This window comes from Podarcis liolepis (genome assembly GCF_965112155.1).
Source record: "Podarcis liolepis genome assembly, chromosome: Z".
NCBI classification, from domain to species: Eukaryota; Metazoa; Chordata; class Lepidosauria; order Squamata; family Lacertidae; genus Podarcis; species Podarcis liolepis.
The window spans coordinates 34921356-34948050 of record NC_139570.1 but is presented as its reverse complement, the minus strand read 5'-3'; the positions used below and the strand labels follow the sequence as shown (position 1 = coordinate 34948050).

Below are 26695 nucleotides of genomic sequence, written 5' to 3'. Positions count from 1 at the left end.
ACTCTTCTCTTTCCATCTTTCTTCAGAGGGAAGTCCCAGAGCTGAGAGTGCTGAGTTCATGTGGTCTGGAGATTGTTTGTTCCTGGCTGCTGCAATTCTGGATGGAAGTGTAGCAACCAGCTCAACAGGGCCAGGTGACACAGAGCGACCAAGAAGGTTCCACCTGGCTCTGTATGAATCTGTTGCTGAATCCGGCCAAAGTCCTCCATATGAGTAGCTGGGCCCTGGGCAAGGAGAGGAGAACCCCAGGCATGGGCTGTGTGTATATGCATGCACCAAATGCAGTTGTTCAAGCCTCTGTCCAACTCCCAGGCCTCTCTGCAGGTCACTCCTCTCAGTGGCCCTGTTGCACTTCCTTCTTGAGGCCTCTTGCTTGCTGAGATGGAGGGGTGGTTGTGGGTTTCCCAGAGGCATCTGGTTGGCCACTGTGGGGACAGGAGGCTGGACTAGATGGGCCAAGGCCTGATCCAACAAGGCTCTGCTTATGTTCTTAGGCCAAATTAATGAACATGGTGTCAATCATTTAATAGGTCCAATCTGAGTGAGATTTAGAGTACATACACACTGTACATTTAAAGCACCATGATACCACTTTAAACAGGGATGTCGTCCCCCACAGAATCAAAGAATGTTGGAGTTGGAAGGTGACGAGAACCTGCTCGTCATCAATAATCAGCCTCACGCCAAGTTGGATTCAAAGAGCCTAATAGCCAACATTTATTGTGTACAGTAAAAAACATACTCTCTGCCTTCAGCCCAACGTTTATTGTGTTCCGTACTCCAAAAGTAACAACCAGAAGAATGCCACCTTGCCGGCAGACAAAGAAGTTGCTATATTTGGGCATCAGGTCATCACACCAGACCACGTAATAAATCAGGCTATACTACGTGGGCCAATCATTAGGATTGCATGAGCTGTCCACGCGCTGTTCATGCTCCAAGCAATGCCTCCTGCTACGAAATCACCCTGCAATAATAAAAACTTTCACCTATGTTCTTATGTACAAACAACCATTTTCCCACAGGGACCCCAAGGATCATCTAGTCCAACCCCTGCAATGCAGGAATCTCAACTAAAGCATCCATTACAGATGGCCATCCAAACTTGGCCCACCACCTCTAGTCCCTGTAGCTCTTACTGGATAATCAAATCAAAACTTTATTAGCAAAGCCAACAGGCCACAGCTGTACAAGAGTTAAAAGTGAGAATGGGGATAAAAGGAAGAAAAGAACAGGCAAAAGGAGGTCCGTCGGGTAAACAGGTCTGTCACTCAGATGGTGGCCCTCAATTTCGCAGCTCTCTCGATGTACCTCGCGACCTTCTCTGTTATCTGACTATCTTACTGGATAAGAAATGTAAAGCATTTTGACTCTGCACTGCACGAAGGAGGATGATTCTGTGATTCTTTTTATCTGTCCTGAACCTTCCAACATTCAGCTGCATTGGATATCCATGGGTTTTAGCATCAAGACGGAGAAAAACCTTTCTCTCTCTGCTTTCTCCATACCATGCATAATTTTATACACTTCTATCATGTTGTTCCTTACTTGACTTTTCCCTAAGCTAAAACACCCCTAAAAGAAACAGGGAAATTATTATTATACCCATTGCACAGCTAGATAATTGGGCTTACATTCATTTGAAGCTTTTCATATTCTCCAGAAAGCGCCAGCAGACACAGGATATGGTCATTGCTTAATTTTCCTTTTTTTATATATATACAGAAATCATAAACATACACACAAACTCCAATCTGAACCATTTGAAACAAAACAAGACCAAAAAAAGAGGAAGTTGTAGTGGTAGAAGGGGTTAATGGATTTCTATCCATTATTTAAAGGAAAGGAATTGTTGTTGTGCAAAATGGTCCCCACAGCTGGTGCTACTCGGAAGCGCTTTTGTTTGCTGGGGGGTCTTTTTCAAAAGACGGACACACACACGTATTCATAAAGGCTTGTTCCAACTGCTAAGCTGTTGAGAAAGTCCAAACTATGTACAGTGAACGGGAGAGATGTCAAATGCAATGCTGGCAGGTGGCGGAAAGCCAGGGGTGCCTCTATCTAGACGTGTCCATGTTCTCGTCCATAAAGTTATTGCAGTATTCTATGACTTTCCTGGAAAGGAAACAGAGGTCAGTGATTTAGGAAATGGCAAGAAACACAGAATGAGATATGACTATTGTAAAACTTTTCCTCCCTCTCTTGTAACAACAGAACTTGTGGACATCCCCACTTTGGTGCTGGGAGTTTCAGGACAGATAAAAGGGATTTATTCACACAGCACATAGTTAAACTGTGGAACTCACTGCCACAAGAAGCAGTGATGGCCACCAACCTAGATGGCTTTAAAAAGAGGACTGGACAAATTCATGGAGGTGGAGAAGGCCATCAATGACTAGTAGTCACAATAGCTATGCTCTGCCTCCACAGTGGGAAGCAGTAATACTTATGGAAAACAGTTGTTGGAAATGGCAGGAGGGGACAGTGCTTTTGTGCTCAGGTGTTGCTTGTGGATTTCCCACTGCAGCATTTGGTCAGCTGCTGTGAGAATAGGATGCTGGACCAGATGGGCCCAGGGCTCTTCTTATGTTATTACTATTAAATTTATTACCTGTTCTTCATCAGTGGGTCTGAGGACTGGTTGCAACAATTTAAAGTTCATAATTAAAAACAGATTACAGTCATAGGAATAGAGCGGGTCTCCAAAACACACATCTCAGGTGTCAAAGGCCAGAGATGCGCCTTCAGCATCTGCCGCCGGAAGCTGCATAGTGGAAGTGCCAGACACATCTCTGCAGTGAGGGAGCTCTGCAACTTAGGGGCTGCCACAGAGAAGGCCCTCTCCTAGGCCAGCCCCAAATATCTGAAGGAGGTGGAACTACCAAGAGGGCCCCCTCTGCTGATCTTAACAGCTGGGAGGGTCTGTAGGGAAGGAGGTGGTCGTCAGTCACTATTGACACACTGCTCCGTGGCTGCATCTGCATTATAGCTTGAAGCAGTATCACACCACCTTAAACAGCTGTGCCTTCCCCCAAAGAATAATGGGAGCTATAGTTTGTTCAGGGTGCCCAGAGTGGTTAGGAGACCTCTCTTCCCCTTCAAAGAGCTACAGGTTCCAAGGTGGTTCAGTAACGGATCTCTCTTCCCAAGGATCTCTGTGAATTGTAGCTCTTCTGAAGGGAACAGAAGATGCACCTTTAACAAGCTACTGGCCCGGTATTCTTTAGAGGAGGCAGCAACTGTTTAAAAGTGGTACGATACCAATATAAATGTATAGTGCAGATGGGGCCTATTTCTCCAGAGGACTTACCTTCCCATCTCCTTCGTTTCTGGCCGGGCTGATGCCATTTTGATCATGTCGCTCAGGAGAAGGAGGCCACCTTCTTTGATCAGTAGAGGGCAGTATTTATCTGCTGTGAATGGGGAGGGGAAAAGATGAGTTTACAGTGGTACCTCGGGTTATATACGCTTCAGGTTACATACGCTTCAGGTTACACACTCCGTTAACCTAGAAATAGTGCTTCAGGTTAAAAACTTTGCTTCAGGATAAGAACAGAAATTGGGGCCCCATTAGCTAAAGTGGTGCTTCAGGTTAAGAACAGTTTCAGGTTACTGTATTTTTCACCCTATAGGATGCACCGTCCCTTAAGGCGCACCTAGTTTTTTGGGGGGAAATAAAGGGGGGGAATTATTTCCCCCCCCAGGCGCGGGGCTGGGGAAGCCCGAGCTTCCCTCGATCCCAGCCCCCAAACAGGCAGCTCTCTGCAAGCTGTGGGAGCCCAGCGCCGGCTCCCGCTGCTTGCAGAGAGGTGCGCGAAGCCTGGACACGCTGAGCTCAGCGCGCACAGGCTCCAGCATGCAGGCAACTCTCCGCAAGCGGTGGGAGCCCAGCGCCAGGCTCCCGCTGCTTGCAGAGAGGTGCACAAAGCCTGGATGCGCTGAGCTGAGCGCACACAGGCTTCAGCATGCAGACAACTCTCCGCAAGCAGTGGGAGCCCAGTGCCGGGCTCCCGCTGCTTGCGGAGAGGTGCGCGAAGCCTGGAGAGCGAGAGGGGTCGGTGCGCACCGACCCCTCTTGCTCTCCAGGCTTCAGGGAAAGGCTTCGCCCCATAGGACGCACGCACATTTCCCCTTCATTTTGGGAGGGGAAAAAGTGCGTCCTATAGGGCAAAAAATACGGTAAGTATGGACCTCCGGAACGAATTAAGTACTTAACCCGAGATACCACTGTACTCCCAACTACACTGAATTATAAAAGGACAAGTGATCATATTTTGCTCTTAAAAGAGGGGCTGTCTACACTTCCCGATGCTGGGTTTGACTTCATTGATGGCAGAGGAACTCTACCCAGGAAAGGATATAAAAATAAGGTAGAAGGAAGAGAAATACCATCCTACTTGATGATCCTAAAAAATGTTTGGATACATCCATAGAAGTTATCCTGTAAGTTCAAAAAATTATTTTTCTTTGAAGGTTCCCTGTCCTCCCATTTTTATCACATTATTCTTAACTGAATGTTTGCAGGGGAAGGGAATTGAAGAGCAAGAAGTAAACAATATTAAAATAAGAGATTAAGTAAGCAGAGATTAAAATAAGATGCCACATCAGAGTTGGGGAACCTGTGACCCTCCAGCTGTTTTCGGACCACAACTTCCATCTTCCTCTGAGATGATGGGAGTTGGGGGTCCAGCGACATCTGGGAGGTAAAAGAAAAACCTGCTGCCCCCACTATAAGAGAAACCACCTCTCTTGGGACGGAATGCCTCTTCTAAATAGAGGATTTCTGGCATTCCTCCTTCCATCTCATTCAGGAAGGAACACTGCTTCTTAGAGCAGGAAGGGGAATCTACAGTCTCGCAAATCTTCATTCAGTCATTTCATTCTTTTTAATAGTTCATATACCTCTTAATATAACAAACTCTCCAAGTGGTCTGCACAATTTGCAATCACATACATAAAGAGTCTAGGAAAACATGAGAACAGAAATACTGAAATTATGTCTATGGGCTGCTAGCAATGCTTCAAAGAAAATACATCAGTGATGCATTCTCACACCCTAAACTGTGACTAATTTTAACTACTGCTTGCTGAAACAACTCCCAGCAACCCCCCAGCAATGGCAAGGGATCATGGAAGTGAAGCCTAGGGGGTAGTTCAGTCAATACAGTGCGAGACTCTTATTCTCAGGGTCATGGGGTTCGAGCCCCACTTTGGACAAAAAGTTTCCTGCATTGCAGGGGGTTGGACTAGATGACCCTTGTGGTCCCTTGCAACTCTTAACAATTCTATGATTCTAACATCTGGTGCGGATATTTCCTTAGAGGAACATTCTTAACTACCTAGTCTAAACCTCAGCTGCTGCAGTAGAGGTTTCTCAGGAGGGACTTACGGTAGACAGACACAAGGTTGAAAAGGGCCCACGTAGCCCAGTGCTGGCTCACTGGAGAGCTTCCTTGAGGGATGAGCCTGAGGATTGGCTCAAAAGACCTGAAATGATGACAAAAAGCAGGGTAAAAAAGTGATCAGGAGAAAGAATGGGAAACCCAACATTCTGCAGGTATTTTGTGGAGGTCAAACAACAATGACAACAATAACCATTTAAAAATGGTAAAGGAAAATATTACAAAACTAATATTAAAAATACAAGGTTTTCCAGGCCAATGTGGGTAGGGAAAGTGAATCGCAGTTTAAGGATATGTCCGAGCCTAGCAAAAGCACTCAAGAGGGGGTGGAGCAGTACCCCTGAGGGTGGTGTCCTGGGGAGAGTCCTGAGGGCCAGAACTGAGAGGTTCACATTTGGTCCATGGGCCTGAGATTCCCCAGCCCAGTCTCTGCCTACCTGTAGTTGATGTTCCTCCTGGAATTGACATCCCACCGCTGGATAGCTGCCCACATCCGGTCAACCACCTCCTCCCTGCGGGGCTCACTGATCATCCAGGCTTCCGGGCCATCAAACATGATGTGGGAGAGGACTCCACAGGCATTGTAGGATACTTCAATGCCGTCAGCTTCACTGTCCAACAGGTTGCTGTTGTATATAAAATAGACGTATAAGCCAAACTGCACCAACCTTTAAAGCCCTGGGTACCTAAAAAGGATTTTTAGGATACCTTAAAGCCACCCTCTCAAAAGGATTTTCTCCTCTGCAATCTTCCAAGATCTGAGTTGTCTGTGGTTGGGACATGGGAAAAGGCCTCAGCTTGCTGGGCAGACCTAAACATCCCCAGCAAGGGAGGCCAATCACACACCTGATCTGATGGCTTTTCATTGCTATACCAGTTGGTGGGGAGAGTACCTTCCCACTGAGGGTCCAGCTTGTGAGCTTCCAATTGGTGCATCTGTTTGACCACTGTGAGGACTGGGTACCAGACCAAATGGCCAATAGTCTGATTCAGCAGGGCTCTTCTTATGTTCTATTTATTCACTCATTGCTGGAGGCAGGATGCCTCTGAAATCTAGTTGATGGGAATGAGGGGCTGCCGTTTCACTCGGGTTCTGCTTTTGGGTTTCCTGTTGGGACATCTAGCTGGCCACTGAGAACAGGGGGCTGGACTAAGTGGGCCACTTTGGTCCATTCCAGCAGCCAATCCCTTCAGATATTCTCTTTTACCAGAGAAGAAGAAGATGGTGGTGCTTAGCCCTAAAAGATGCACCCACCTGAATACACTGATGAACTGGGAGGTCATCAGTTGTGGGCGGAGCTCTTCCACCTCTGCCACGTTTCCCAGGAGGCCCAGCATGTTGCGATGCAGTTCTTGCTTGTCGGGAAATTCCTGCAGGGAAGACAGGTGCGAGGAACAAAGATTTTAACAGAAGAGGGAGAGGGATTCAAAATGGTCATCATGCCAACCTCCCAGCCTACAGCAAGTCACGCTATGACTCCTCTAGATGTTCCTGGCCTACAGCTCCCAACATGCCTGCTGGCTGGGGCTGATGGGAGCTTGAGTCTAGCAGTATATGGAAGGTCACAGGTTCCCCACCCCGATCTAAGAAGAGGCATTTCACTTTCTCATAAGGGGAAGCTTCAGGAGACATTGTTGCATCTCTTGCGAAGGAAATGCCTCTTCTTAGATCAGCAGTGGGGAATCTGAACCAGAAAGAAGCATTTCTGCATTGCTTGCAAGCTGCTTTTTAGATCAGGGATGAGAGACTTGTGGCCTTCTAGTTATGATTAGACTCCAACTCCCACCATCCCTGGCTCTTGGCCAGGCTTGTTGGAGGCTGATGGGAGTTGGAGTCCAGCAATGTGTGGAGGGCCCCACAGGTTGCTCACCTCTGCCCTAACACACTTCTCACTTGGGGCCAATGTGAGAAACTTTGCCACCCGAGGTAGAAAATGTTCTTGGCAACAGATACCCATGCACACACAGACACAGTGCACACGTCTGGTACATTGCTTCAAAGCATACCATTCATGAGAGTGTTCCAGTGATCTCACCCCCATGTATTTACTGAATGCATGAGAGAAGGTTTCAGTTTGGGTGGGAGGGGTTTATGCACATCACACCTCCGGGAAGCTCGCAAACAGGACCTGAGCACAAAAACACTCATCCTACTCATGACCCCCAGCTACTGCCTTTGACAGTGGAGGTTGAATGTAAGGGTCCTGAAGGATCAGGCCACAGGCCAATCTAGTCCAGCATTCTGTTCCCCCAGTGGGCAATCAGATGGAATCCTACAAGCAGGTTGTTGAGTGCAACAGCACTCTTCCCCCTACCCTTGCTGAGATTCCCAGCAATTGGCATACAGAGACAGGGGAGGGAAAATGAAAGATTCTAGGGTAATAATCTAATTAATACATGAAGGAGTTAATTAATGCATGAAATAGGTTGTCCTGACAGGCTTGGCCAATGTCACTTCCCCTCTCCTCGGGAGGATATGGGCAACCAAGCCTTTTGTTGTACTCATGCCCCAAAGGGAAGCCTATAAACAGGACCTGAGCACACCAGCAACTCCCCCACACTTGTGACTCCCAGTGACAGGCATTTGAATGTTTTTATTCTGTTTCTGTAGTTCATGTAACTAATAGCGCTTGAAATTCTGCATACCTTCAAGCACTCCAAGAAGAGCTTCATGCCACTGTAGTTGAGGAACATTTCACAATTGTTTGGGGTCTCGTCCGTGATGTTCCACAAGGCGCTCCAGGAGAACTCCATCACCTGATCACACTGCCGGAGTAATGGAAAAGGAAAAAGGATTCAATCTATTGGAGTCTCTAAGGGGCTTCAGCCTCTGGCTTCTGTTTGGCTGGAAATCCTTATTTGTGTCCTCACCACCCATAGGAGTGTGGTGGGCAGGGACAACGGACAGCATGGTTTTGGAGGCAGCACTTTGGAATGCTGGAAAAAGTGAGGCATCCCCCTCAAAAGCAGCAGCAGTGTGTGTGATCAGCACCACCAGGGTTAAAATCCTGATGCTGCCCCCTGAAGGTCCCTGGGTAGTCTTGGGACAGTCTACCCGCCCCCCCACCTATCCTACTTTGCAGGATCGCTGTGATGGTGAAAGCCGGAGAAAAGTCAATACATTTCCTTGGAAGAAAGGGGCAGGAATGAAAATGTAATATGTTTGAAAGATTTGTTCTTTGGGGGGAAAGGTAAAATCTGGAGCTACCTGGGAGATCCTCAGGGTGATCTGTAAGTCACATGAACATAGAAAGGTGCCTTCTTCTGATTCAGACCATTGAGGTCCATCAGTATCAGTACGGTCTACACTGACTAGCAACAGCTCTCCACGGTTTCAGGCTGGGGTCTTTACCACACTCTACCAGCCTTTTGTGGTTTGATTAAAACTATTTGATTTGATTTGTTCCTGGCTCTGGTGCCCTTGTGGGGTTTGCGGGGGGTGGGGGAGGGCAGGACAGAAAACCAGATCTGAGTCATACCGTTTTATCCAACAGCTTCTTCTGAATCAGTTTCAGCATGGTCTGTTGGTGGGAAAAAGAAGCTATGTAAATGTTTAGGATAATTGAGGCCAAGGGGTGATCACTGGATAAAGCAGGCCCAGGGGCCAAATGCTGTCCATCAGTTTCTTCTCTCCCCCCACCCAATGTGGCCCCCAGAACTTGGCCAAGGCTGTATCTCCCTCACCAGGCCACGTCTCTGTTGACCCTGCCCATCATTCACTTGGCATGCCCTCTTTTATCCCCTGGTCTCACCCACTTCCAGCCTCTGGTCCTGACCACTTTTGGCTTCCCTGGCATGCCAGCCCCAGAAGGTTGCCTGTAAGGGAATCTGGATGGTTTAAGTGGGAAAAGACTCTAGAAAGCGTCCTGGAAAGAAATTTTGGCTCAGCCTCCATTAGCATTGAGCAGACGCCTGAAGGCAGCGTTCATGAAAACCCACCATGACAAACCCCATCTTGCCCACAGCCTCCTTGTGGTCGTTGTCCACCTGGCACACCAGGGCGTTACAAAGGTGCACCGCAATGCGCTGGATCGACTCGTCCTGCCGCGTTGGGTTTAGGATATTCAGGAGCAGCTCATTGACCCGCCGGTACTGAAACTCCACCTCCTCAGGGATGCTGAAGTTGCACAGAGTCAGGCAGCAGTTGCGCTGCACCTGGGGGAGGGAAGAAGGGAGGAAGTAGTGGTGACCAGGCAGCCAGAAAGGGCTGTCCTGCTTTAGGTGAGCTTTGGGCAATGCAGTCTCCCCAGTTTCCAGAAGGAAGCTGCCTTTCACTGAGTCAGACCATTACCCCACTGAGCTCAGCACTGTCTACACTGACTGGCAGTGGCTCTCCAGGTTTCAGGCAGAGAACATTCCCACATTCCTACATGGTGATCCTGACTGAACGTGGGACCTTCTGTTCGCAGTGCAGATGCTCTGCCCACCAAGCCACGGCACTTTCCATGTCTGCCAGAGACACCGGAGAGCTGCTGCCGGTCAGGAAGATATTCTGACATGGTAGAAGGCGGCTTTGTTAAGAGCAGAACTCTGAACCACTTGAAAAAGTCAGCAGTAATCAATCAATCAATCAGAAGCTTCAGCTAATAATTAACTGAAGCTTGCTTGGATTGTTCATAAGACTGGGCATGGGGATTTTAAGTCAATGGAGATGCAAGTTAATTTGTTGCCCATTTTGATCCTGGTGCATTTTTTCACAAGGAAGTTGAGAACTTTTGCTCTTAGCTCCGCCTCTGAGCCACCAGGAGCAGCCAATCAGATGCTTTCCCCTGCTAGACTCCACCCCAACAGGCTCCACTCCTGATGCAAGATGCACTGCCCCTCTCCCTGACTCTACCTCTTGACTCTTGGGGGCCCCAGCAGACCTGGCCACCCAGGACCCACAATTATGTCAGTGAAATTATAAATTTGGCAGTGACCACTTACAGTGACTTCCTGGTAAGACTCCATGCCACTCAACACCACCTGGACAACCTGGCGCCGCAACTTGATGCTCTGCTCCAAGCGGTATTCTGCATTGGTGAGGTAGAACAGAGTGGCACTTCCTGTCACCTGGATATTCTTATCGTATTTGTGGCACTTCAGAGCTGTTATAACTAGCTGTGGAAACGGAGCAGGAAAATGCCATTGTCACTCAATTTTTTCTTGATTTTATTTTTAGCTTTTTTGCAAACCATTTTTTGAGGGGGTTTTTTTTTTAAACCCACAATCAAGCAGGGTATACATTTTATGAAATAAATACAATTCTATAAGTCTGTGATTCTCCTCCATGAGAATGTAAGAGCCTGGGCAGATCAGAGAAAAAGTTCTCTCATATACAACGCCCTGGGGTCCTAAAAAATAAGGATTTTTATATTTCATTTAATAACTCATATAAAACAGAGAAAACAGCTGTAACAACATACAAAAAACAAAACTGTAACATAAGCATATAGAATAAGCACAACTGAACTTGGTTTAAGGTAACCAGGTATACATAAAGAATATCATCAAGTCTAGTTCCAGATTTGCCTGGCTTGTGACGAGAGCTGTCTTGAAAACGATGGTTCCGTTGTCTATGTTGTCAAGGAACGCCAGAACAGACAGAAAGCACCTGGAGGGTCCAATCCTTGTTGGAATCTCAAATTATGCACAATTTCCTCCATTATAGCTCTGCTCCAGAGTGAGTGGTCCAGTGTTTGATTTGGGGCTGTTTTCCACTGAGGTGCAATTACTCTTTGTATAAGCTTTGAAGATTATCTGTTGCTGCTACCAGTGGGGATCTCAGAAAACAGCAACAGAAATTGCCGGCATTTGGCTGTTCATCCCATATTCGGAATGGAAACCAATCCAGTGAATATAATAGGTATCTGCTGTTGTTGCTGCTTTCAGTCGGGGGACTGAACCCAGGACCATTTGTATGCAAAGCAGATGATCCACCTTTCCTTCTAAATAAAGTAAGGTTCTAGTCCTCCTGGGTTCTAGTCCAGCCCTGAATAGAGGGCTGAATAAGAACATTGGGAGCTGTCTTATACCAATCAATCTCAGTGCTGTCTTCACTGACCAGCAGCAGCTCTACAGGATTTTTACAGGGAGGTTTATTTCCAAACCTTACCCAGAGGTGCTGTTGAGGATTGAACTTGGGACTTTCTGCGTGTAAGGCAGATGCTCTATCACTGAGGTATCACCCTTCTCTTAAAACATAGGAAGCTGCCTTATACGAGATCACACCATTAGTCCCATTGTGCTGACTGACAGCAGCTCTCCAGGCTTTTGGATAGAGCATTCCCACTCCAGCACTACTTGGATATTCCATTGGGAATTGAACCTGGAGCGTTCTGCATACAAAGCAGATGCTGTACTACCGAGCTATGGCCCTTTCTCAAAAAAATAGAATAAAAGAATCATAGAATTGCAACTGTAATGCAGGAATATCAAATAAAGCATCCATGACAGACAGCCATCCAAACTCTGCTTAAAAGCATCCAAGGAAGGGGAGTTCCCACACCTTCCGAGGGAGTCCATTCCACTATTAAATGGCTCTCACTGTCAGAAAGTTGCTCCTTTTGTTTAGTTGGAATCTTCTTTATTGTAACTTGAATCAATTGGTTTGGATCCTACCCTCCGGAGCAGGAGAAAACCAGCTTGCTCCATATTCCATGTGACACCTTTTAGCTATCTGAAGATGGCTATTGTAACTCCTCTCAGTCTCCTAGTCCTCATGGTTCAGAATAAAAGACTACGACTCGCTCACCTTGAGGGCTCTCAGGTGTTGGTTGCAGTGCTCAATGCGAGTGATGTCAAAAAGGTTGTTGATGGCTCGAGACGTGATCTCAGGACGATGCTCGGTATATGCCTCAATGGCGTTGAGCACTTGCTCTTCACTCTTGCCTCCAGTAACCTGGCATGGAGAATGGGGACAGTTCAGAGGCGGCACAGGAGGTGTGAAGTATGGGGAAGCGGGTAGAGCACTGGTTTTTGGGATGGGGAAGACTTGGCTTCAAATCCCCAAGCACATGTTTCACTTATTTTGTTTATATATTTTGGATCCCAAAGGGGTCCAGAGCTGCAAACAACAAGCAATAAAACAGCTTTAACATGTTTAAAACATCTTTAAAAACAACTTCAGTGCAGATGTAGACTGACAGAAAGATCTCAACTTAAAGTGCTTGTTGGAATAGGAAGGTCTTCAGCAGGCGCTGAAAAGGCAATAAAAATGCACCTGTCTATCATTTTAATGGAACAAAATTCCAAAGTGCAGGTGCTGCTATACTAAAGGCCCAATTCCTACATTGTGGCTAATGGATCTCCTGAGTCGACAGTATCTGCAGGAGGCCCTCACCTGCAGAGTGCAGTGTTCAACTGAGTATATAAAGGGTGAGAAAAACTTTTAGGTATTTTCTACTTAAGACCACTGAAATCGCTGATGGGAGCAGATTAGATTGTGGGGTGAGTAATTTGTTTATGTTACCAAATTATGGATGGCGCTACGTGAATAATATAATGATCTCCCAGTGTAGCCTATGTGTGAGTGTGGGTGTGAAATCTTATTGAGAGCTATGTTTTTTGAACACATTGGCACAAATCAGATCAGTCCCTTTCAGAATCCATGAAGATCATATTCCTTAAGAAGACCTAATATGCATCTATGAGCTGTGTTATTCCGCCAAACGATTAAAAATATTTTCCCCTCAGCTGAAAAGATGCCTCAGTAGCAGATATAGTTATTATGAATACTTTTTGCCGTCTATTCTTGCTTTACCTTGTAGGCTGGGATGTGTGAGAGATGGCAAAGGGAGGTCTCGAAAAGGCCCAGGAACTGGAGAGGCTGCTTCAGGTTCCTGAAAGGGGTGATGCTGCTCATTTCAGGGCTGATGCTGGGGGAAAATAGGAAAGACATGAAAAACCTCACCCAAGAGAAGCAGGCTGCTGGTCAGTCTGGCTAGTATGACTCTGACTGGCAGCAGCTCTCCAAGGTTCCGCCTTCAGCTCCCCCAAGAACCTTTTAACTGGTAGATGCTCAGGGTTGAGCCTGGGACCCTCAGCACTCAAAAAAGAACGTGTGGATTGAGTTGTGGCTCATTCCAGTCTTCTGTGCACATCAACCAGAGTCAGGCCAGTGCCCATTTAGTTGTCTTCAGCAGGGATGGGCACCCTGTTACCCTCCAAACATGGTGGGACTCCAACTCCCATAAATCCTGGCCAATGACCATGATGGCTGGGGCTGATGGGAGTTGTAGTACAATAATATGTGAACACCCACTGGTTCCCCACTTCTGAGGTTCCCTCATGAGGAATGTATCTTCTAAATAGTGGCATTCCTCCATTTCTTGCACGCAGTATGGAATGCTCCTTCTTAAATCAGGGATGGCAAACCTGTGGCCTTCCAGCCATTGATGGACTACAGCTCCCATCATCCCTGACCTATTGGCCATACTAGCTGCTGGAGGCTGATGTGAGCTGTTGGGAGTCTAGTAAGATCTGGAAGGGCCCCAGGTTCCTCTACCCCTGTTTGAAGCCACCAATATGGCTCCCGTCTGACTCACCTTGTCTGGTCCACTTTCTCGTCCTCACTAGAAGAGGAGCAATTCTCCAACATGACGTGGCCAGAGATGTCCAGAGAGGTGAGGTTGACCAGGTTCTCCACAAAGAGGTTCAGGACCCGCTGGGTCAATTTGAATTTGTAATAACTGGAGAGGCGGTCCCTGGAGATGTCCAAGTGCCTGGGAACAAGGAAGAACAGAAGCATGACGGCAAGATAGAAGTGTGTAAAACTATGCATGGCAAGGAGAAAGAGACTAGAAAGGAGTCATTCTCCCTCTCCCGTAACACTTGAACTTGGGGGGGGGGGATATCTAATGAAACTGAATGTTCAGTTTCACCCCTTCAGGGTGATGCATGGTTCAGAATGTTCAGTTTCACCCCTTCAGGGTGATGCATGGAACTCTTTTCCACAGGAAGAAATGATGGCCACTAGCTTGGCTGGCTTTCAAAGAGGATTAGACTAATTCATGGAGGAAGACAAGGCTATCAATGGCTACCAGCCACAATGGTTATCCTCCGCTCCCATGGCTGGGAAGCAGAAATGCTTCTGAATACCAGTTGCTGGGAATCACAAGTGGGAACAGTTGTGTTGTGCTCAGGTCCTGCTTGTGAGTTTCCCAGAGACACACAGTTGGATGCTGAACTAGACGGACCAGGGGCTTGATCCAGTAGGGCTCTTCTTATGATGATAATAATATTTATTACTAGGTGATGTGGCTCCTGCTCACCAACCCTTCTTACTCTTTGCCATTCCTCCACACCTGACCAACAATGTCTTCCCCCTCATTAAACAGTTCACATGAGCTGGCCTGCTGTCCCTCACACTGCACTTGCAATGGCTGCTTCTTGGCAGCAACGCAAATTGCAGAGTGTGCCCAACCCCTTCCATTGCCACATACATTGGAAATTGATATTTATTTATCTATTTAGTTAGTTAGTTTGTATATCGCCCTTCATCTATAGATCTCAGGGCAGTTCACAACATAAAAATACAGTATAAAAACACAAACTACGTAATAAAAATAAGAACAAAAACAAACCAATAATTCCCCCTCCCGTAGCACATTTGAAAGGGTATCAGATGTTAATTAGCCAAAGACCTGGTTGAAGAGGAAGGTTTTCGCCTGGCACCTAAATATATCTATTTTAGCTCATTCCTTCTGCATTTCTGCTACAGTTATTTTTATAATGTTCTTACTGTGAATAAATATTGGGTTTTCATGGGTTTTATAGGGTAATAGTCAAATAAGTTGTACTCAGAGAAGTGCTGTTGGTTTCAGTGGCTCTATTCTAGGGATGACCTTGAGCTCTGGCTTACAGCAAGGAAAGCATTTAAGCACATGCTGCCTGGGGGCTCATGGGAGTTGCAGTCCAAAACACCTGGAGGACAGCAGGGTGGAGGAGCCCGAGCTAAATGCCTGCAAAAACAGTCACATACTTGGGGTAGAAATTCAATCAATTAGAAAGGCATTATCTTGTGGCAACGAGTTCCACAAGTTGGCTCTATCCTGGATGGAGAAGTTAACAATCAGGTCAACCCAGCCTTTGCTAACTCAGTGCTCCCCAGGTGTTTCAGACTACAACAACCATCCATGAAGGCTGGGGGTTGGTGGCAGTTGTAGTAAAAAAACATGCAGGCTGGGGACTGATGGGGGTGCTAGTCCAGCCAGGCTAGTAAAGGCGGGGCAAAGTGGCTGCAAAAACAAGCGGGTCAACAGCACCACCAGCTGACCTGAGCTTGCGCAGTTGGGCGATGGCCTGAACATGCTCCTCACAGAGGTCCACGTTATAAAGCACCAGGGAAGCCAAGCTGTCCTTCCATTGGGTGAGGAAAAAGATGTCGTTGAGCTGGATCCCAGAGAGGTCCAGTGCAGTCAGTGAAGCCAGAGGTCGGAGCAGGCTCTCCACATTCACCCCTTTGGTCATCTGGCCCAAGTTGAGGAACCGCAGGCGGTGGAAGCCCTCAAATGTGAAGTCCTTGACCAAGACCTGGCGGGTTGGGTTTAAGTCATCCTCGCAGCCCCCTGGATTCTCCTCCTCATAGAAAATGTTGGTGCAGCCGAAGAGGCTGAGGGAGACAAGGGTGGGGCTGAAGCTGCCCAGGGTCTGGAGGCTCTTGGCTGTCAGTTTCTCGCAGTTTGTCAAGAATAATTCGACCAGGTCCTAAGGGACGGAAAGGTAGAGTGAAAAGTTAGAAAAGTTCGGCTGACTTGGTTTCAGGCAGCTTCTCATGTCCCTATGAAAGATTAGGTTTGGGAACGATCCTGTGCCCTGGAGAGTGGTGCCTTCTGTGGAAGATGCCAAACAGAGGAAATGTCTGTTGCTCAGTGATAAAACAACTATTTTGCATGCAGAAGGTCCTAGGTTCAATCCACCATTGCATCTCTAGGTAGGGCTGGGGAAAAGACTTCTATTCCTATTTAATTCAGCTCTTTATTCAGAATCATGAGGACTAGAATCTGATTTTATTTTTTAGGGAAAGGGCATACAGCTCAGCAGCAGAGCATCTGCTTAGCATGCAGAAGCAGTGGCGTAGCGTGGGGGGTGCCAGGGGTGCCGGCCGCACCGGCCGCAACATTTGAGGGGGCGCGTTTGGCCGGCCCTCCTCGAGGAAGCAGGAACCCCACTGTCCTCGGACCTCCTCCGAAGGCTGGCGGTGGGGCGGAGAGACCTTCTCCCCGCACCAGCCTTCGGAAGGCTGCTCTGAAGCCTGGCGGTGGGGCGGAGAGACCTTCTCCCTGCACCAGCCTTCGGAAGGCTGCTCCGAAGCCTGGCGGTGGGGCGGAGAGACCTCCTCCCCGCGCCAGCCTTCGGATGGCTGTCCTGAAGACTTGTGGTGGGAGCAGCGGCATAGCGTGGGGGGTGCAGGGGGGGCCTGCCGCACCTGGCGCAACATCTGGGGGGCGCGGAAGAGACTCGAGTGCTAAAATCCACGGGTTAGAGGGCGCAAATTACTTGCCTTGCCCCGGGTGGTGAGAACCCACGCTACGCCACTGTGCAGAAGGTCCTAGGTCCAATCCCCCATGGCCTCTCCAGGTGGGACTGGGAGAGACCCCTGCCTGAACCAGCAAGATTCACTGCCAGTCAGTGTAGACAATGCTGAGTTCAAGGGACCAATGGTTCAATGCTACAAATTGGCTTCTTCTGTCCCTACCTGTTTTCGGATGGCTTCCAGGTCCTGATCTTGCACAATATCCTCCCGCAAATGGATTCTTGCCAGCCTGGTGCTCCGTGGATCTGAGAAGAGCGTGAAGAAGTTCTCATTGTGCTCAAAGATAGTGTCGGCGTTTACCAGCTCCACATACCTATGTTTAGAGACAGAGATCAAGGTGAGGAAACGATCTGAGAATTTTTCGTTAATCAAACATCAGCAGACAGAGGGGCTTGGGTTTGGCCGCCAGAAATAAGGATCCAAATTTTTGCTTAGCCCTGAAGCCCTTCATGGCTCCTTCCTGAACTAATAGAATTTTTCCACCTACACTACCTCACAGGGTAAGTCATGAAGATTAAATACAAAAAAGGATACATTGCTACTCATGTGTAAGCCTTATATATTAGGGCACTTAAGAAATTTAAATACAGTGGTCACATCCAGACCATACATTTAAGGCACACAGCTTCAACCAATAATCATGGGAATTGTAATTTGTTCAGGGTGCTGGAAATTGTAGCTTTGTGGGCCGTAAACTCACAGAGTTATATTCCCACTACAAACTACAGTTCCCAGGATTCTTTGAGGGAAGTAATGTGCAGCACAGATGTGACTCAAGTCTGTTTTCTGAAGCATGTGCCACCGTGCTCAAGACTTTACCATGAACCTCAGGAATGAGCAGAACTAGTAAGAAATTCAGCAGCAGAGCATATGCTTTGCATGCACAAGATTCCAGGTTCAACCTCCAGCATCTCAAGTGAAAAAGACTCCTGCCTGACACTCCAGAGAGCCATTTCCAGCCATACAAGGCAGAGCTAGATGGAGCAAGGGTCTGACTCTGTGTAAGGCAGGTTCTTTTAGAAGCATCTCTCTGCCAGGGACTGAAGTGACCAGGCTAGGATAGTGAAGACAAGGTGCTCCCAAATACAATAAATAAATAAATAAATAAATAAATAAACTTACTCATTGACAAGTCTGTCACAAATCTCACTCGGCAGGAAGATGTCTGGGTGGAGACGGAGTGTCTCGTTGTCCAGCAAGTAGCAAAGAGTCCCCTCCAAGTTGTAAAGACAATAATCTGTGCAGAGGGTCATCAGAGGGTCTGGGCTGTCGGAAGCCATCTTGTGGCAGTGAACAGGGGAAGACCAGGGAGAGTGAGGGAGAAGGGGCAAATGTGGGGCAAAAAAAGTGCTTCTTCGTCCCCACCTGGAGTTCCTGTTCCTTTGTTTTAGGGATATTCCCCACTGGACTTTGCGGGAATGCTGCAGGCCGATGACGGCGGGGTGGAGAGAAGAAGATAAATCAGAGAGTGGGGTGGAACATTTTCCACCACAAAGCACAGAAGTCCTTGCAATATTTTCCCACCCTCAAGCCAAACAAAGATTCAGTTTCAGTGGCCTGAAGTCAGACCAAACAGGGATGGGTGTGTGGTAGTCTTGGATACCAAAACTCAACCTTGACTAAATGTCTAATGAAATGGGGGTGGGGGGTTAAAGGGGACTTTATGGGGTATTTTAAGGGACACAAAGGAGGGGTAGACAACATGGTGCGCTCCAGATGCCTTGAACTACAACCCCCCTACTCCTCGACTATGGCTAACGGGAACTGTAGTCCAGCAAAGTCTGGAATGCAGCAGGTTGGGGAAGGAGCCTCCAGTCCATTCAAGCAACATTAAAATTACACACACACACACACACAACTTTATTTTATTACATTGTTCTTCCACTGCTCCCCAAGGAACATAGGCTAGCATACATTGTTCCCCCTCAATTTTAATCTCACAACCTGAGAGATAGTTTGATGAAGAGGCAGTGTATCCTACTTTACAGAGAAGAGGCCTCTATTGGAAGGCTCTTATTTTGAAGAGCTGCCTGAAGTCCAATTTTGGCTTAAAGGGGAAGAATCCCAGGAAGCAGAGGAGCATCAGCAGAAAACAGCTGGGCAGTAGAGTAAGCAAGCAGGCTGCTGCTCAGCTGGTCACAGTCTTCCCAATACCCCACTGAGGTGAGCTTTACCTTTCTTTCTATTCAAATTATAGTCATTATATCTAAATTTGCATATACATGTATAGATCAATATATGCACATTTTCTGCAAATGTGTCCCCACATCTGTCTTTTTCAATAATGTGCAAGTGACTACCTTAGTAGCCCAGAGAGAGAGAAAGAGAGACAGAGACAGAGACAGAGAGAGAGAGAGAGAGAAAGAAAGAAAGAAAGAGTGCATTAAAAAGCAGTGTTAATAAAAGAAAAAAGAAAAAATATGCACAACATTACAAACTTTTACACCATTTATCAAATATGTGAGAAAGAGACAATTACTTACAAAGTGCCATGAAAACTTACAAACTACTGCCGAGGTGTAGAGAGAAAAAGGGACACAGCGATATATGATTAAGTTAAAGAAAAGATTAAGAGAACATATATTTGACAAAAATTATTTAGAAGCTGCTGAAATAATTTAGTAAATTGGGATGCAGAAAGGGGAGGAATGGGGAAGTCCGAGAAATGAGGGTTATGAAAAAAAGGTCATGAAATTATACTTGTTTGTTTGTCTTTTTATTTGTTTGTATTGTTTAAAAAATGTTGTAAAACCAATAAAAATTTATTAAAAAAAAAAGAAAACTTACAAACTACCTAAAATAAAGTGAACTTGCAATATCAGATTTTACTAGGTTCTTACAAATTCTTGACTTAGTTTTTCGTTTTTTCTTGTTTTTTAAATAAGTTCAAGAAGATTCAAGAAAAGGGTAAGTTCAACGCTGTTCCTGGTAGCTGTGAGGTCCACATGTTATGGGATTGCCCCAAAATCCAACCCTTCTTGTCCTACAAGAAATATGCAAACAGAAGCCACCCCAGTCCTATTGAATATTTTCCAAGACAATAGCACACACATTATAAAGAGCTTATAACCCACCTACTCTCAGCATCCAGAAGCATCGTAGCCAGACACTGGAGAGACCTGTCACGAGTGAACATGGACCACTGGTACCAAATTGTATGGGAAACAGCCTTCCTAGAAAAGCTAACCAACATACTGAAACTGAAAAGGGGACAAATAAAAGAGGACACATTTGCCCCAGAGTGGCTGCCCTTTATTACACACACAGTCCAACAAGACAACAAGAACCCACCGTTAGCACACAAATCAGTATGCTTAACTTGACTCAACAACCCCACTGCAAAGAAATCTGCAGTCAACTGAAGGTAACCAACCATGCCCTGGGCTCCCCCCAAAAAACTTTCTAACTGCCAATGAAAACTAATAAATGAAAAGAAAGAGAATCTACCCAAGTGACGATGACACAAAAACCTCACACATACACTAAGTAAAAGAATGTAAGTTTACTACCACCCGTCCCCTCAATCTCTCTCCCCACCTCTCTTCTCCCCCAACCTTATATTGTATACAACATTAATGGCTCACATCAAATGTAACTTATCCATAGAAAAGACTTTGCAACCTGAAAATAGACACAAAGCAATACTTTTCTAACCCAATAAAATCTTTAATAAAAGCTTTTTAAAAAACAAAACCATTTTCATCCAGCGCCTAAATATCAAGACATTAAGCACTTTTCTAATTCCAGGTGGGAACTCATTCCAGATGGCTGGAGCTGCAACATTAAAAGCCTAGCCTTTACTGCATACATAGCACACCTCTGGGGCATGCAGTACTCTCAGCAATGTCCCACCTGAGCAACAAAGTTGACCAGCAAGGATATGGGGCCGAGGCAATGTCTTAGGTAATCTGATCCCAAGGTGCAGGAAGCAAAACACTGAACTGCACCCCATAGCACACTGGATTCTCTTCCAAGATATAAAAAGATGGCAGGCACTAAATACTTATTTTAAAAATAAGTAACCTTCCTAAAAATGCACAGCTTAATTAACTGTGTGTGCCTTTTTAGTTAAGGAAAATAGTTATTATGGCTACTAGCCACCACTCAGTTAAAACCTATGTTTGACCTCCACTGTTGGAGGAAATATCTCACTTGCTGGCAATTGCAGGTGGGCAGAGAGCTCCTGTGCTCAGGTCCTGATTGTGAGCTTCCCATTGGAGCATCTGATTGACCACTGTGAGAATAGGATTTTGGACCAGGTGAATCACTGGCCTGATCCAGCACTTCTCTTCTTATGGCCTTGTAACTGATTAAAGGTTGCAGCTCTACTACTTGCCCAAAGACTTGAAGTCTAGTGCTACTCCCGCTTCTCAAGGCAGGCTGTGCCAACCTCAAGTAAACTGTGCACCTGAGTAAATCCCTTTTATAGCCTTCTGACAATCTAGCACTGTTTTATAAGCTGTGTAACCTTCCTAGCCAGGGCAACAGAATTGCATGATCATAAGTCATCGCTGCAGCCAATGCTGCAGTTGCAGTCAAGAAGGGAGGTGTGGTGAAAGAAGACAGCAACACAGACCAACATCCAGAGTGGACTAAACCAGACCATTAGATTCCAGCAGAGCCTACAGTTTTGAAGAGGAAAGTGCTTTGACCTTCCTGCTGATGTTCCCATGGATCCCCACAAACAAAAATCTTGGAACAATTCAAAGGCAACCTGCCTCTTCACCTTCCCTTTGCATGAAAGTCTGAAGTTATTTTAGAATATGATACTTAGTGCATGTGCATTAGAAGTCACGTTTTCCACTCAAATCTATGTGTGTTCCTTCCAAATGATGTAGATATCAGATACAGGAGGAAAAGAATGAGACTGACCCTGCAACATCAGATTTAAATCTGATGTACTAGTATTCTTCAAGCCTTTATTCCACATTAACTTGAGATCTGTATGTACCATCGTAATTGATTTAAATGGGATGGTACGTCAGTTTCATACACAAGCATTGTTGAACACTCTGTTTAACAACACGTAGAGTTGCCAACTTTACAAGTATTGTCTGTAACTGACGTTTATCAGCCATTCATCTGCAGCAAATTAGCAGGTGGCATAAGGTTTATCTCCAGGCTGTGAAGAGCCTCATGGTGCTAATTTCTGCAGATCAAGCATACACAGAATCAGGGTAGTGATTAGAATGTCAGGTTTGAATCCCCACACACTGTCATGAAGTTCACTGGGTGACCTGGGGTCTATCACAAATCTCTTAGCCCAACCAACCTCACAGGGTTGTTGTGACGAGAAAAGGAGAACTCCATGTAGAAAAGGCAGGAACAGAAATGCAATAATAAATGCACGACATTTCAAAAACAGCAATTTAAGTCCCAAATAGTTGCTCTGGGCAAAGGTAACTGTTTGATCCTCCACTAACATCTACTTTTTTTTGTCCTCCTCAGTTCCCAGTGGGCATTTGGGGCATTTTATAACCATTCAGCAGCCATCAGGCACTCCACACCATTCTCTGTGTTTTCTTTTTCCACCCTCAACATTCCTGCCATTCTGCATACACATAGTGCCTTCCAATACAACTTTTAAAAACTAAAACAGTCTATTTTCTGCAACTGATCAATAAGTATATTTATCTGCAGGAGGGAGTATTGGGGAAATGGATTTACCAGGAGAGTCCTTTCTATGCATTATATTTTGAGGCATCTCAGCTGACACAGAGCCCACAGCACCAGATTATAGTGGGTAGACACCACATTTTCCTATGGAGCAAGTGGATTCCTGAGGCTTCCTCTCGTTTTACGGAATATTTATTTATTCATCTTATATACTGCAGTTACATGCTACTTGTAGTTTAAGAGCAGCATTACTATATCCTGCACCAGAGGTGGAAAATCCTTTGGTTTCCAGATGCATCTGGACTTCGACTCCCATCATCCCTGACCATTGGCCATGCCATTTGGGGTTGATGGGTCTGGAGTCCAACAATACCTGGAGGGCTGTAGGTCCCCACTAGTGCCCTATGAACACTCACTCACCCCAAGTGGATCTGAGGCAAAGCTGTCTGAAAGGTGCTGTGACCACTTTCCCTGTGAGTCTCCCCCATTCCCAGCAAAAGAATCTGCACAGATATCTGCCTTGGCACATATGCCATAGGCAAAACACAGGTGGGTTTTGGACAATACATCATTTGTCAACCCCTCCTCTCAACAAGTGGCCCTCAAGGCTGAGATTTTCCAGTGATGGAATTTCAAGGTTGTGGTGAGATATGGGTTACCAGCTTTCTGAAGAATGTGCACATATTGGTATCCTTGCCACGGGCAGATCCCAGATGGATCAGCTGTTACCCTCCTCTCAACAGGTGGGTCTCAAGGGGCTTGATATCCTTCCAGTGGCGGGGTTTCGAGGGTTCGCCAACCCACCCACTGGGCCCACCGACTGCGCCCTTGCATCCAGTAGCTCCCATGCAATTTGGGTGGGGTGGAGTGGGGGGTGCTGCCCATAATCTCCGCCCCCGCCACGTTGCAGCAGGGTGCATCCCAGCGGGTCCTCCACCCCTCCCAGCAATGCACGAATTGCTCCCAGGGTGCCACTTCCACCTTCCCCATCAGTCACACGCGCACTCACCTGGCTCCCCGGCTCCCTGGACGAAAGAGAGTGTCCGGGTTGGAGTTGGTTCCGTTTCCGGTAGGGATAAGAGAAAAGGGGCGGAGGGGGGGGGCTGGATAGAGATTAAGCGAAAGAAAAGCTGCGGGGGGGAGTCCCTAGTTCCCACCCGGGTCCCCTCTCTTTCTTTCCCAATTCTCTCTCTCTCGATCGCTCTCTCCACCCCGCCGCAAGCAGCAGCAGCACCAGCACCAGCCGCTGTCAACAAATCGCAACGTCACTTCCGGCAGCCGGTCTCCTCTCCTTTCCTAGAGAATCAGAATGACGTGTCTTTCTCCCCTCCCCTCCCAGAAAATAAGTCTACGAGCGGAGGGTTCCGACCCGCCCATTTCACCTCGCAGATTTGGATCGCACATCCACGCTATAAACCTCTGAAGATCTTTGGCTTCCACCGCCTCACCCAGCAAAGAATCATGGGAACTGTAGTTTGTCCAGGTTGCCGAGGGGCTGTCCTGTAGCTTTGCGAGGGTGACGCTACAGTTCCCACGATACTTGATGGAAGTGTTTGCTCTAAATGTGCAGTTAAGTGTATGGTGTGGATGTGACCTCTAAAGGAGATTTCCCCTTTAGTACAGCGACCTGGCCGTTGGCCATGCTAGCTAAGGCTGATAGGAGCAACAGCTGGAGGACCAAATGTTCCCCACACCAGTTCCAAAGGGAGCCCCCATACCAACTTGTCAAGCTTCAGCTGCAGTTTATTTACCCAAATCCAGCCTGTTACCAATTCCACATAGCAGTTTTATGCTTCCATCTTTCACACCAGAATCCTTGTTCAGCCGGGCTTATACTAATACAGAGCCTATTGTCACTTACACCAAATGTGTTCTGACTATATACAATTTTGGTTTTAAGTGTGATCCCCATAATGTAACCCCTGCATAAGTAGAGGGCTTACTATATTTGTGACCCTGTCACTGTATTACAGCAACCAGAGGGGTATAATGGCTTGTTGGTCTGTTGCAAAGCAAACAACAGAGTCTTGAAGGCCTGTACTTAACCAATTTTTAATGTAATGGGCTCTCATAGTGTACAGTACATTATTTAAAGGCATTAAGTGTTACACTTAGCAAACATATGGGGGATGTAAACAGTGGGGTTAAATAGCAATGAGATACCAAAAAAATGTCTGTGACAATTCAATTTAAATTGGCAATACAATTTAAGTCAAATACACGCACGCATAAAAGCACAGTGATCTTTCACAACAGCAGTTCTAGGACACAATCATCTAGGCACCTGTGAGCAGGACAAGTCTCTGTTCTACCCTATCTATCAAACTTCATGCTACATAGACAGCTCTCCTAGGATACTTTGGGCTTGAATAAAAGCAAGTTTCCTATTTCGTTAACTCTTAAACTGGGTTTAGGGCCTGCCTCAACATACAAGTTTGGTGATAAATATTCTACAAATTGCAATAGAATAGTTGTTTTAGTTTGGAGAGTCCCCAGAACTCTGGAACTAGGAGGGTTTTTTAAATTGTTTCTTCCTATATGCATAATAATATAAGGTTATTATCACACAACACTGAAAGACTTGTAGTACCTCATCACAATCCAGGATTTGCATTAAGTCAATGGTGAGGGAGGAGAGCAAAGCACGTTTTAAAATGACAGAATTAATCAGGATTAAGAGAAAAACAGAGCAACCGTGAGAGGCTGGGGGGGCTGGAGAAGGAGAAGAAGAAGGAGAAGGAGAATTTATTATTTCTACCCTGCCCATCTGGCTGGGTTTCCCCAGCCACTCTGGGCGGCTTTAAACAGAACATTAAAAACAGAATAAAACATCAAACATTAAAAACTTACCTAAACAGGGCTGCCTTCAGATGTCTTCTAAAAGTCAGATAGTTGTTTATTTCCTTGACATCTGATGGGAGGGCGTTCCACAGGGTGGGCGCCACTACCGAGAAGGCCCTCTGCCTGCTTCCCTGTAACCTCACTTCTCACAGTGAGGGAACTGGCAGAAGGCCCTCGGAGCTGGACCTCAGTGTCCAGGCAGAACGATGGGGGTGGAGATGCTCCTTCAGGTATACTTTAGGTAAAGATACTCCTTCAGGTAAAGAGATACTGTAGAGGTTTGGGTGAGAGGTTGGCAAGGTGCGTGGGGGGGTATGTAGGGCTGGCGAGCAACTAGAGTAGGGCATGATAATAATCATTCATCTGATGAGGTGTCCTCTCTAGTTCACCAAAGCTTTGTGACAATAAACCTGTTGTAGCTTATTCCTATGTATGTCTGCTCAGAATGTCCATTTAATTCAATGGGACTTGCTGCCAGGTAAGCCTTCATCAGCTATTCTAAACATCTTGCCTAGGAGTAAGTTCTGTTGACTCACTGGGGATTACTTCTGAGTAGATGCTAGTAGGACTGCATTGCAAGTCTTAAGGTGTCACAAGAGATATATTAAGGGCATTTTAAAAATAAAGGAATATATCCAATTCATAGTAGAACCACTGAAAAAAATGGAATTATGCTCATTAATTTTAGTGCATCCACATTATGACAACCACTGAATTGAACTCAACATGTTGTTTTTTTAAATATATAAATTGCTTAGTTTCTTTTTCTTTATGATGCTAAGAGGTATAAAAAGATAGGAAAATTACATCCAGCTAAGTAGATCCCACTGAAATTAATGGAACAAAGTTAGATATGTCCATTAATTTAAATAAGTCTACTCTTAGTAGAAGTAATGTGAATGCAATATGTTCTAGTCAATAATTGTAATATATTTTAATTGTTTTTAATTCTGAATTTTAAATTGTTGGAACCTGCCTTGGAAGAGTGTAATACATTTAATACTAAATACTAATATTAATGGTATAATTAATAGCTACAACCCAATGGTTCTACCCTCAGTAGGACTAATCTAGGTCATATTGTATAGGTGGCTCGTTATTTATAAAGGCTTGCATTTAATGCTCGGCCTCCTCAGGGTAGACCCACTGGAACTAAGACCTAAGCTACTCCTAGTCCCTCAGTTTCAGTGGGCCTACTCTATATAGGACTAATTCTAACTCTATATATACTAACTCTATATAGGACTCCTATTGATTTCTGAGTGGTGTGCACCTCTTTGTTTATTGTGGCTTGCATTGGATACTAGTCCTCAACAGACAG

General features: G+C 46.0%; 1 protein-coding gene across 4 annotated transcripts; it reads right to left on the bottom strand.

Moving 5' to 3' along the window:
* Window positions 1-1684: 1684 nt before the first annotated feature.
* Window positions 1685-23947, bottom strand: ZER1 (zyg-11 related cell cycle regulator). Of its 4 annotated transcripts, none has more exons than XM_083485091.1 (17): window positions 23543-23939; window positions 19712-19900; window positions 18040-19426; window positions 17080-17230; window positions 15658-16088; window positions 13928-14104; window positions 13144-13258; window positions 12136-12282; window positions 10329-10502; window positions 9342-9557; window positions 8882-8923; window positions 8049-8168; window positions 6658-6773; window positions 5840-6028; window positions 5390-5487; window positions 3311-3413; window positions 1685-2115 (listed from the first exon to the last, which is right to left on the bottom strand). In XM_083485091.1, exons 3-17 carry the CDS (start codon window positions 18195-18197, stop codon window positions 2058-2060), a joined length of 2295 nt encoding a protein of 764 aa, XP_083341217.1. In that variant the 5' UTR covers window positions 18198-19426; window positions 19712-19900; window positions 23543-23939; the 3' UTR covers window positions 1685-2057. The 4 variants fall into 4 exon arrangements, with proteins under 4 accessions (XP_083341217.1, XP_083341218.1, XP_083341219.1 ...); XM_083485092.1 differs by having other exon boundaries at window positions 18040-18338; window positions 19758-19900; XM_083485093.1 differs by lacking the exon at window positions 19712-19900 and having other exon boundaries at window positions 3311-3410; window positions 18040-18338; window positions 23543-23947.
* Between the last annotated feature and the right edge of the window lie 2748 nt (window positions 23948-26695).

What these genes read in the sequence shown, in the direction of transcription:
- ZER1 (XM_083485091.1), bottom strand. Translation starts at nt 18,197, where the DNA reads ATGGCTTCCGACAGCCCAGACCCTCTGATGACCCTCTGCACAGATTAT. An exon ending in GAGAAAGTGGACCAGACAAG is followed by an intron (nt 13,259 to 13,927) that starts GTGAGTCAGACG and finishes ATTTTCCCCCAG; the next exon opens with CATCAGCCCTGAAATGAGCA. An exon ending in CAACCTTGTGTCTGTCTACC is followed by an intron (nt 3,414 to 5,389) that starts GTAAGTCCCTCC and finishes CCCCATTCACAG; the next exon opens with CAGATAAATACTGCCCTCTA.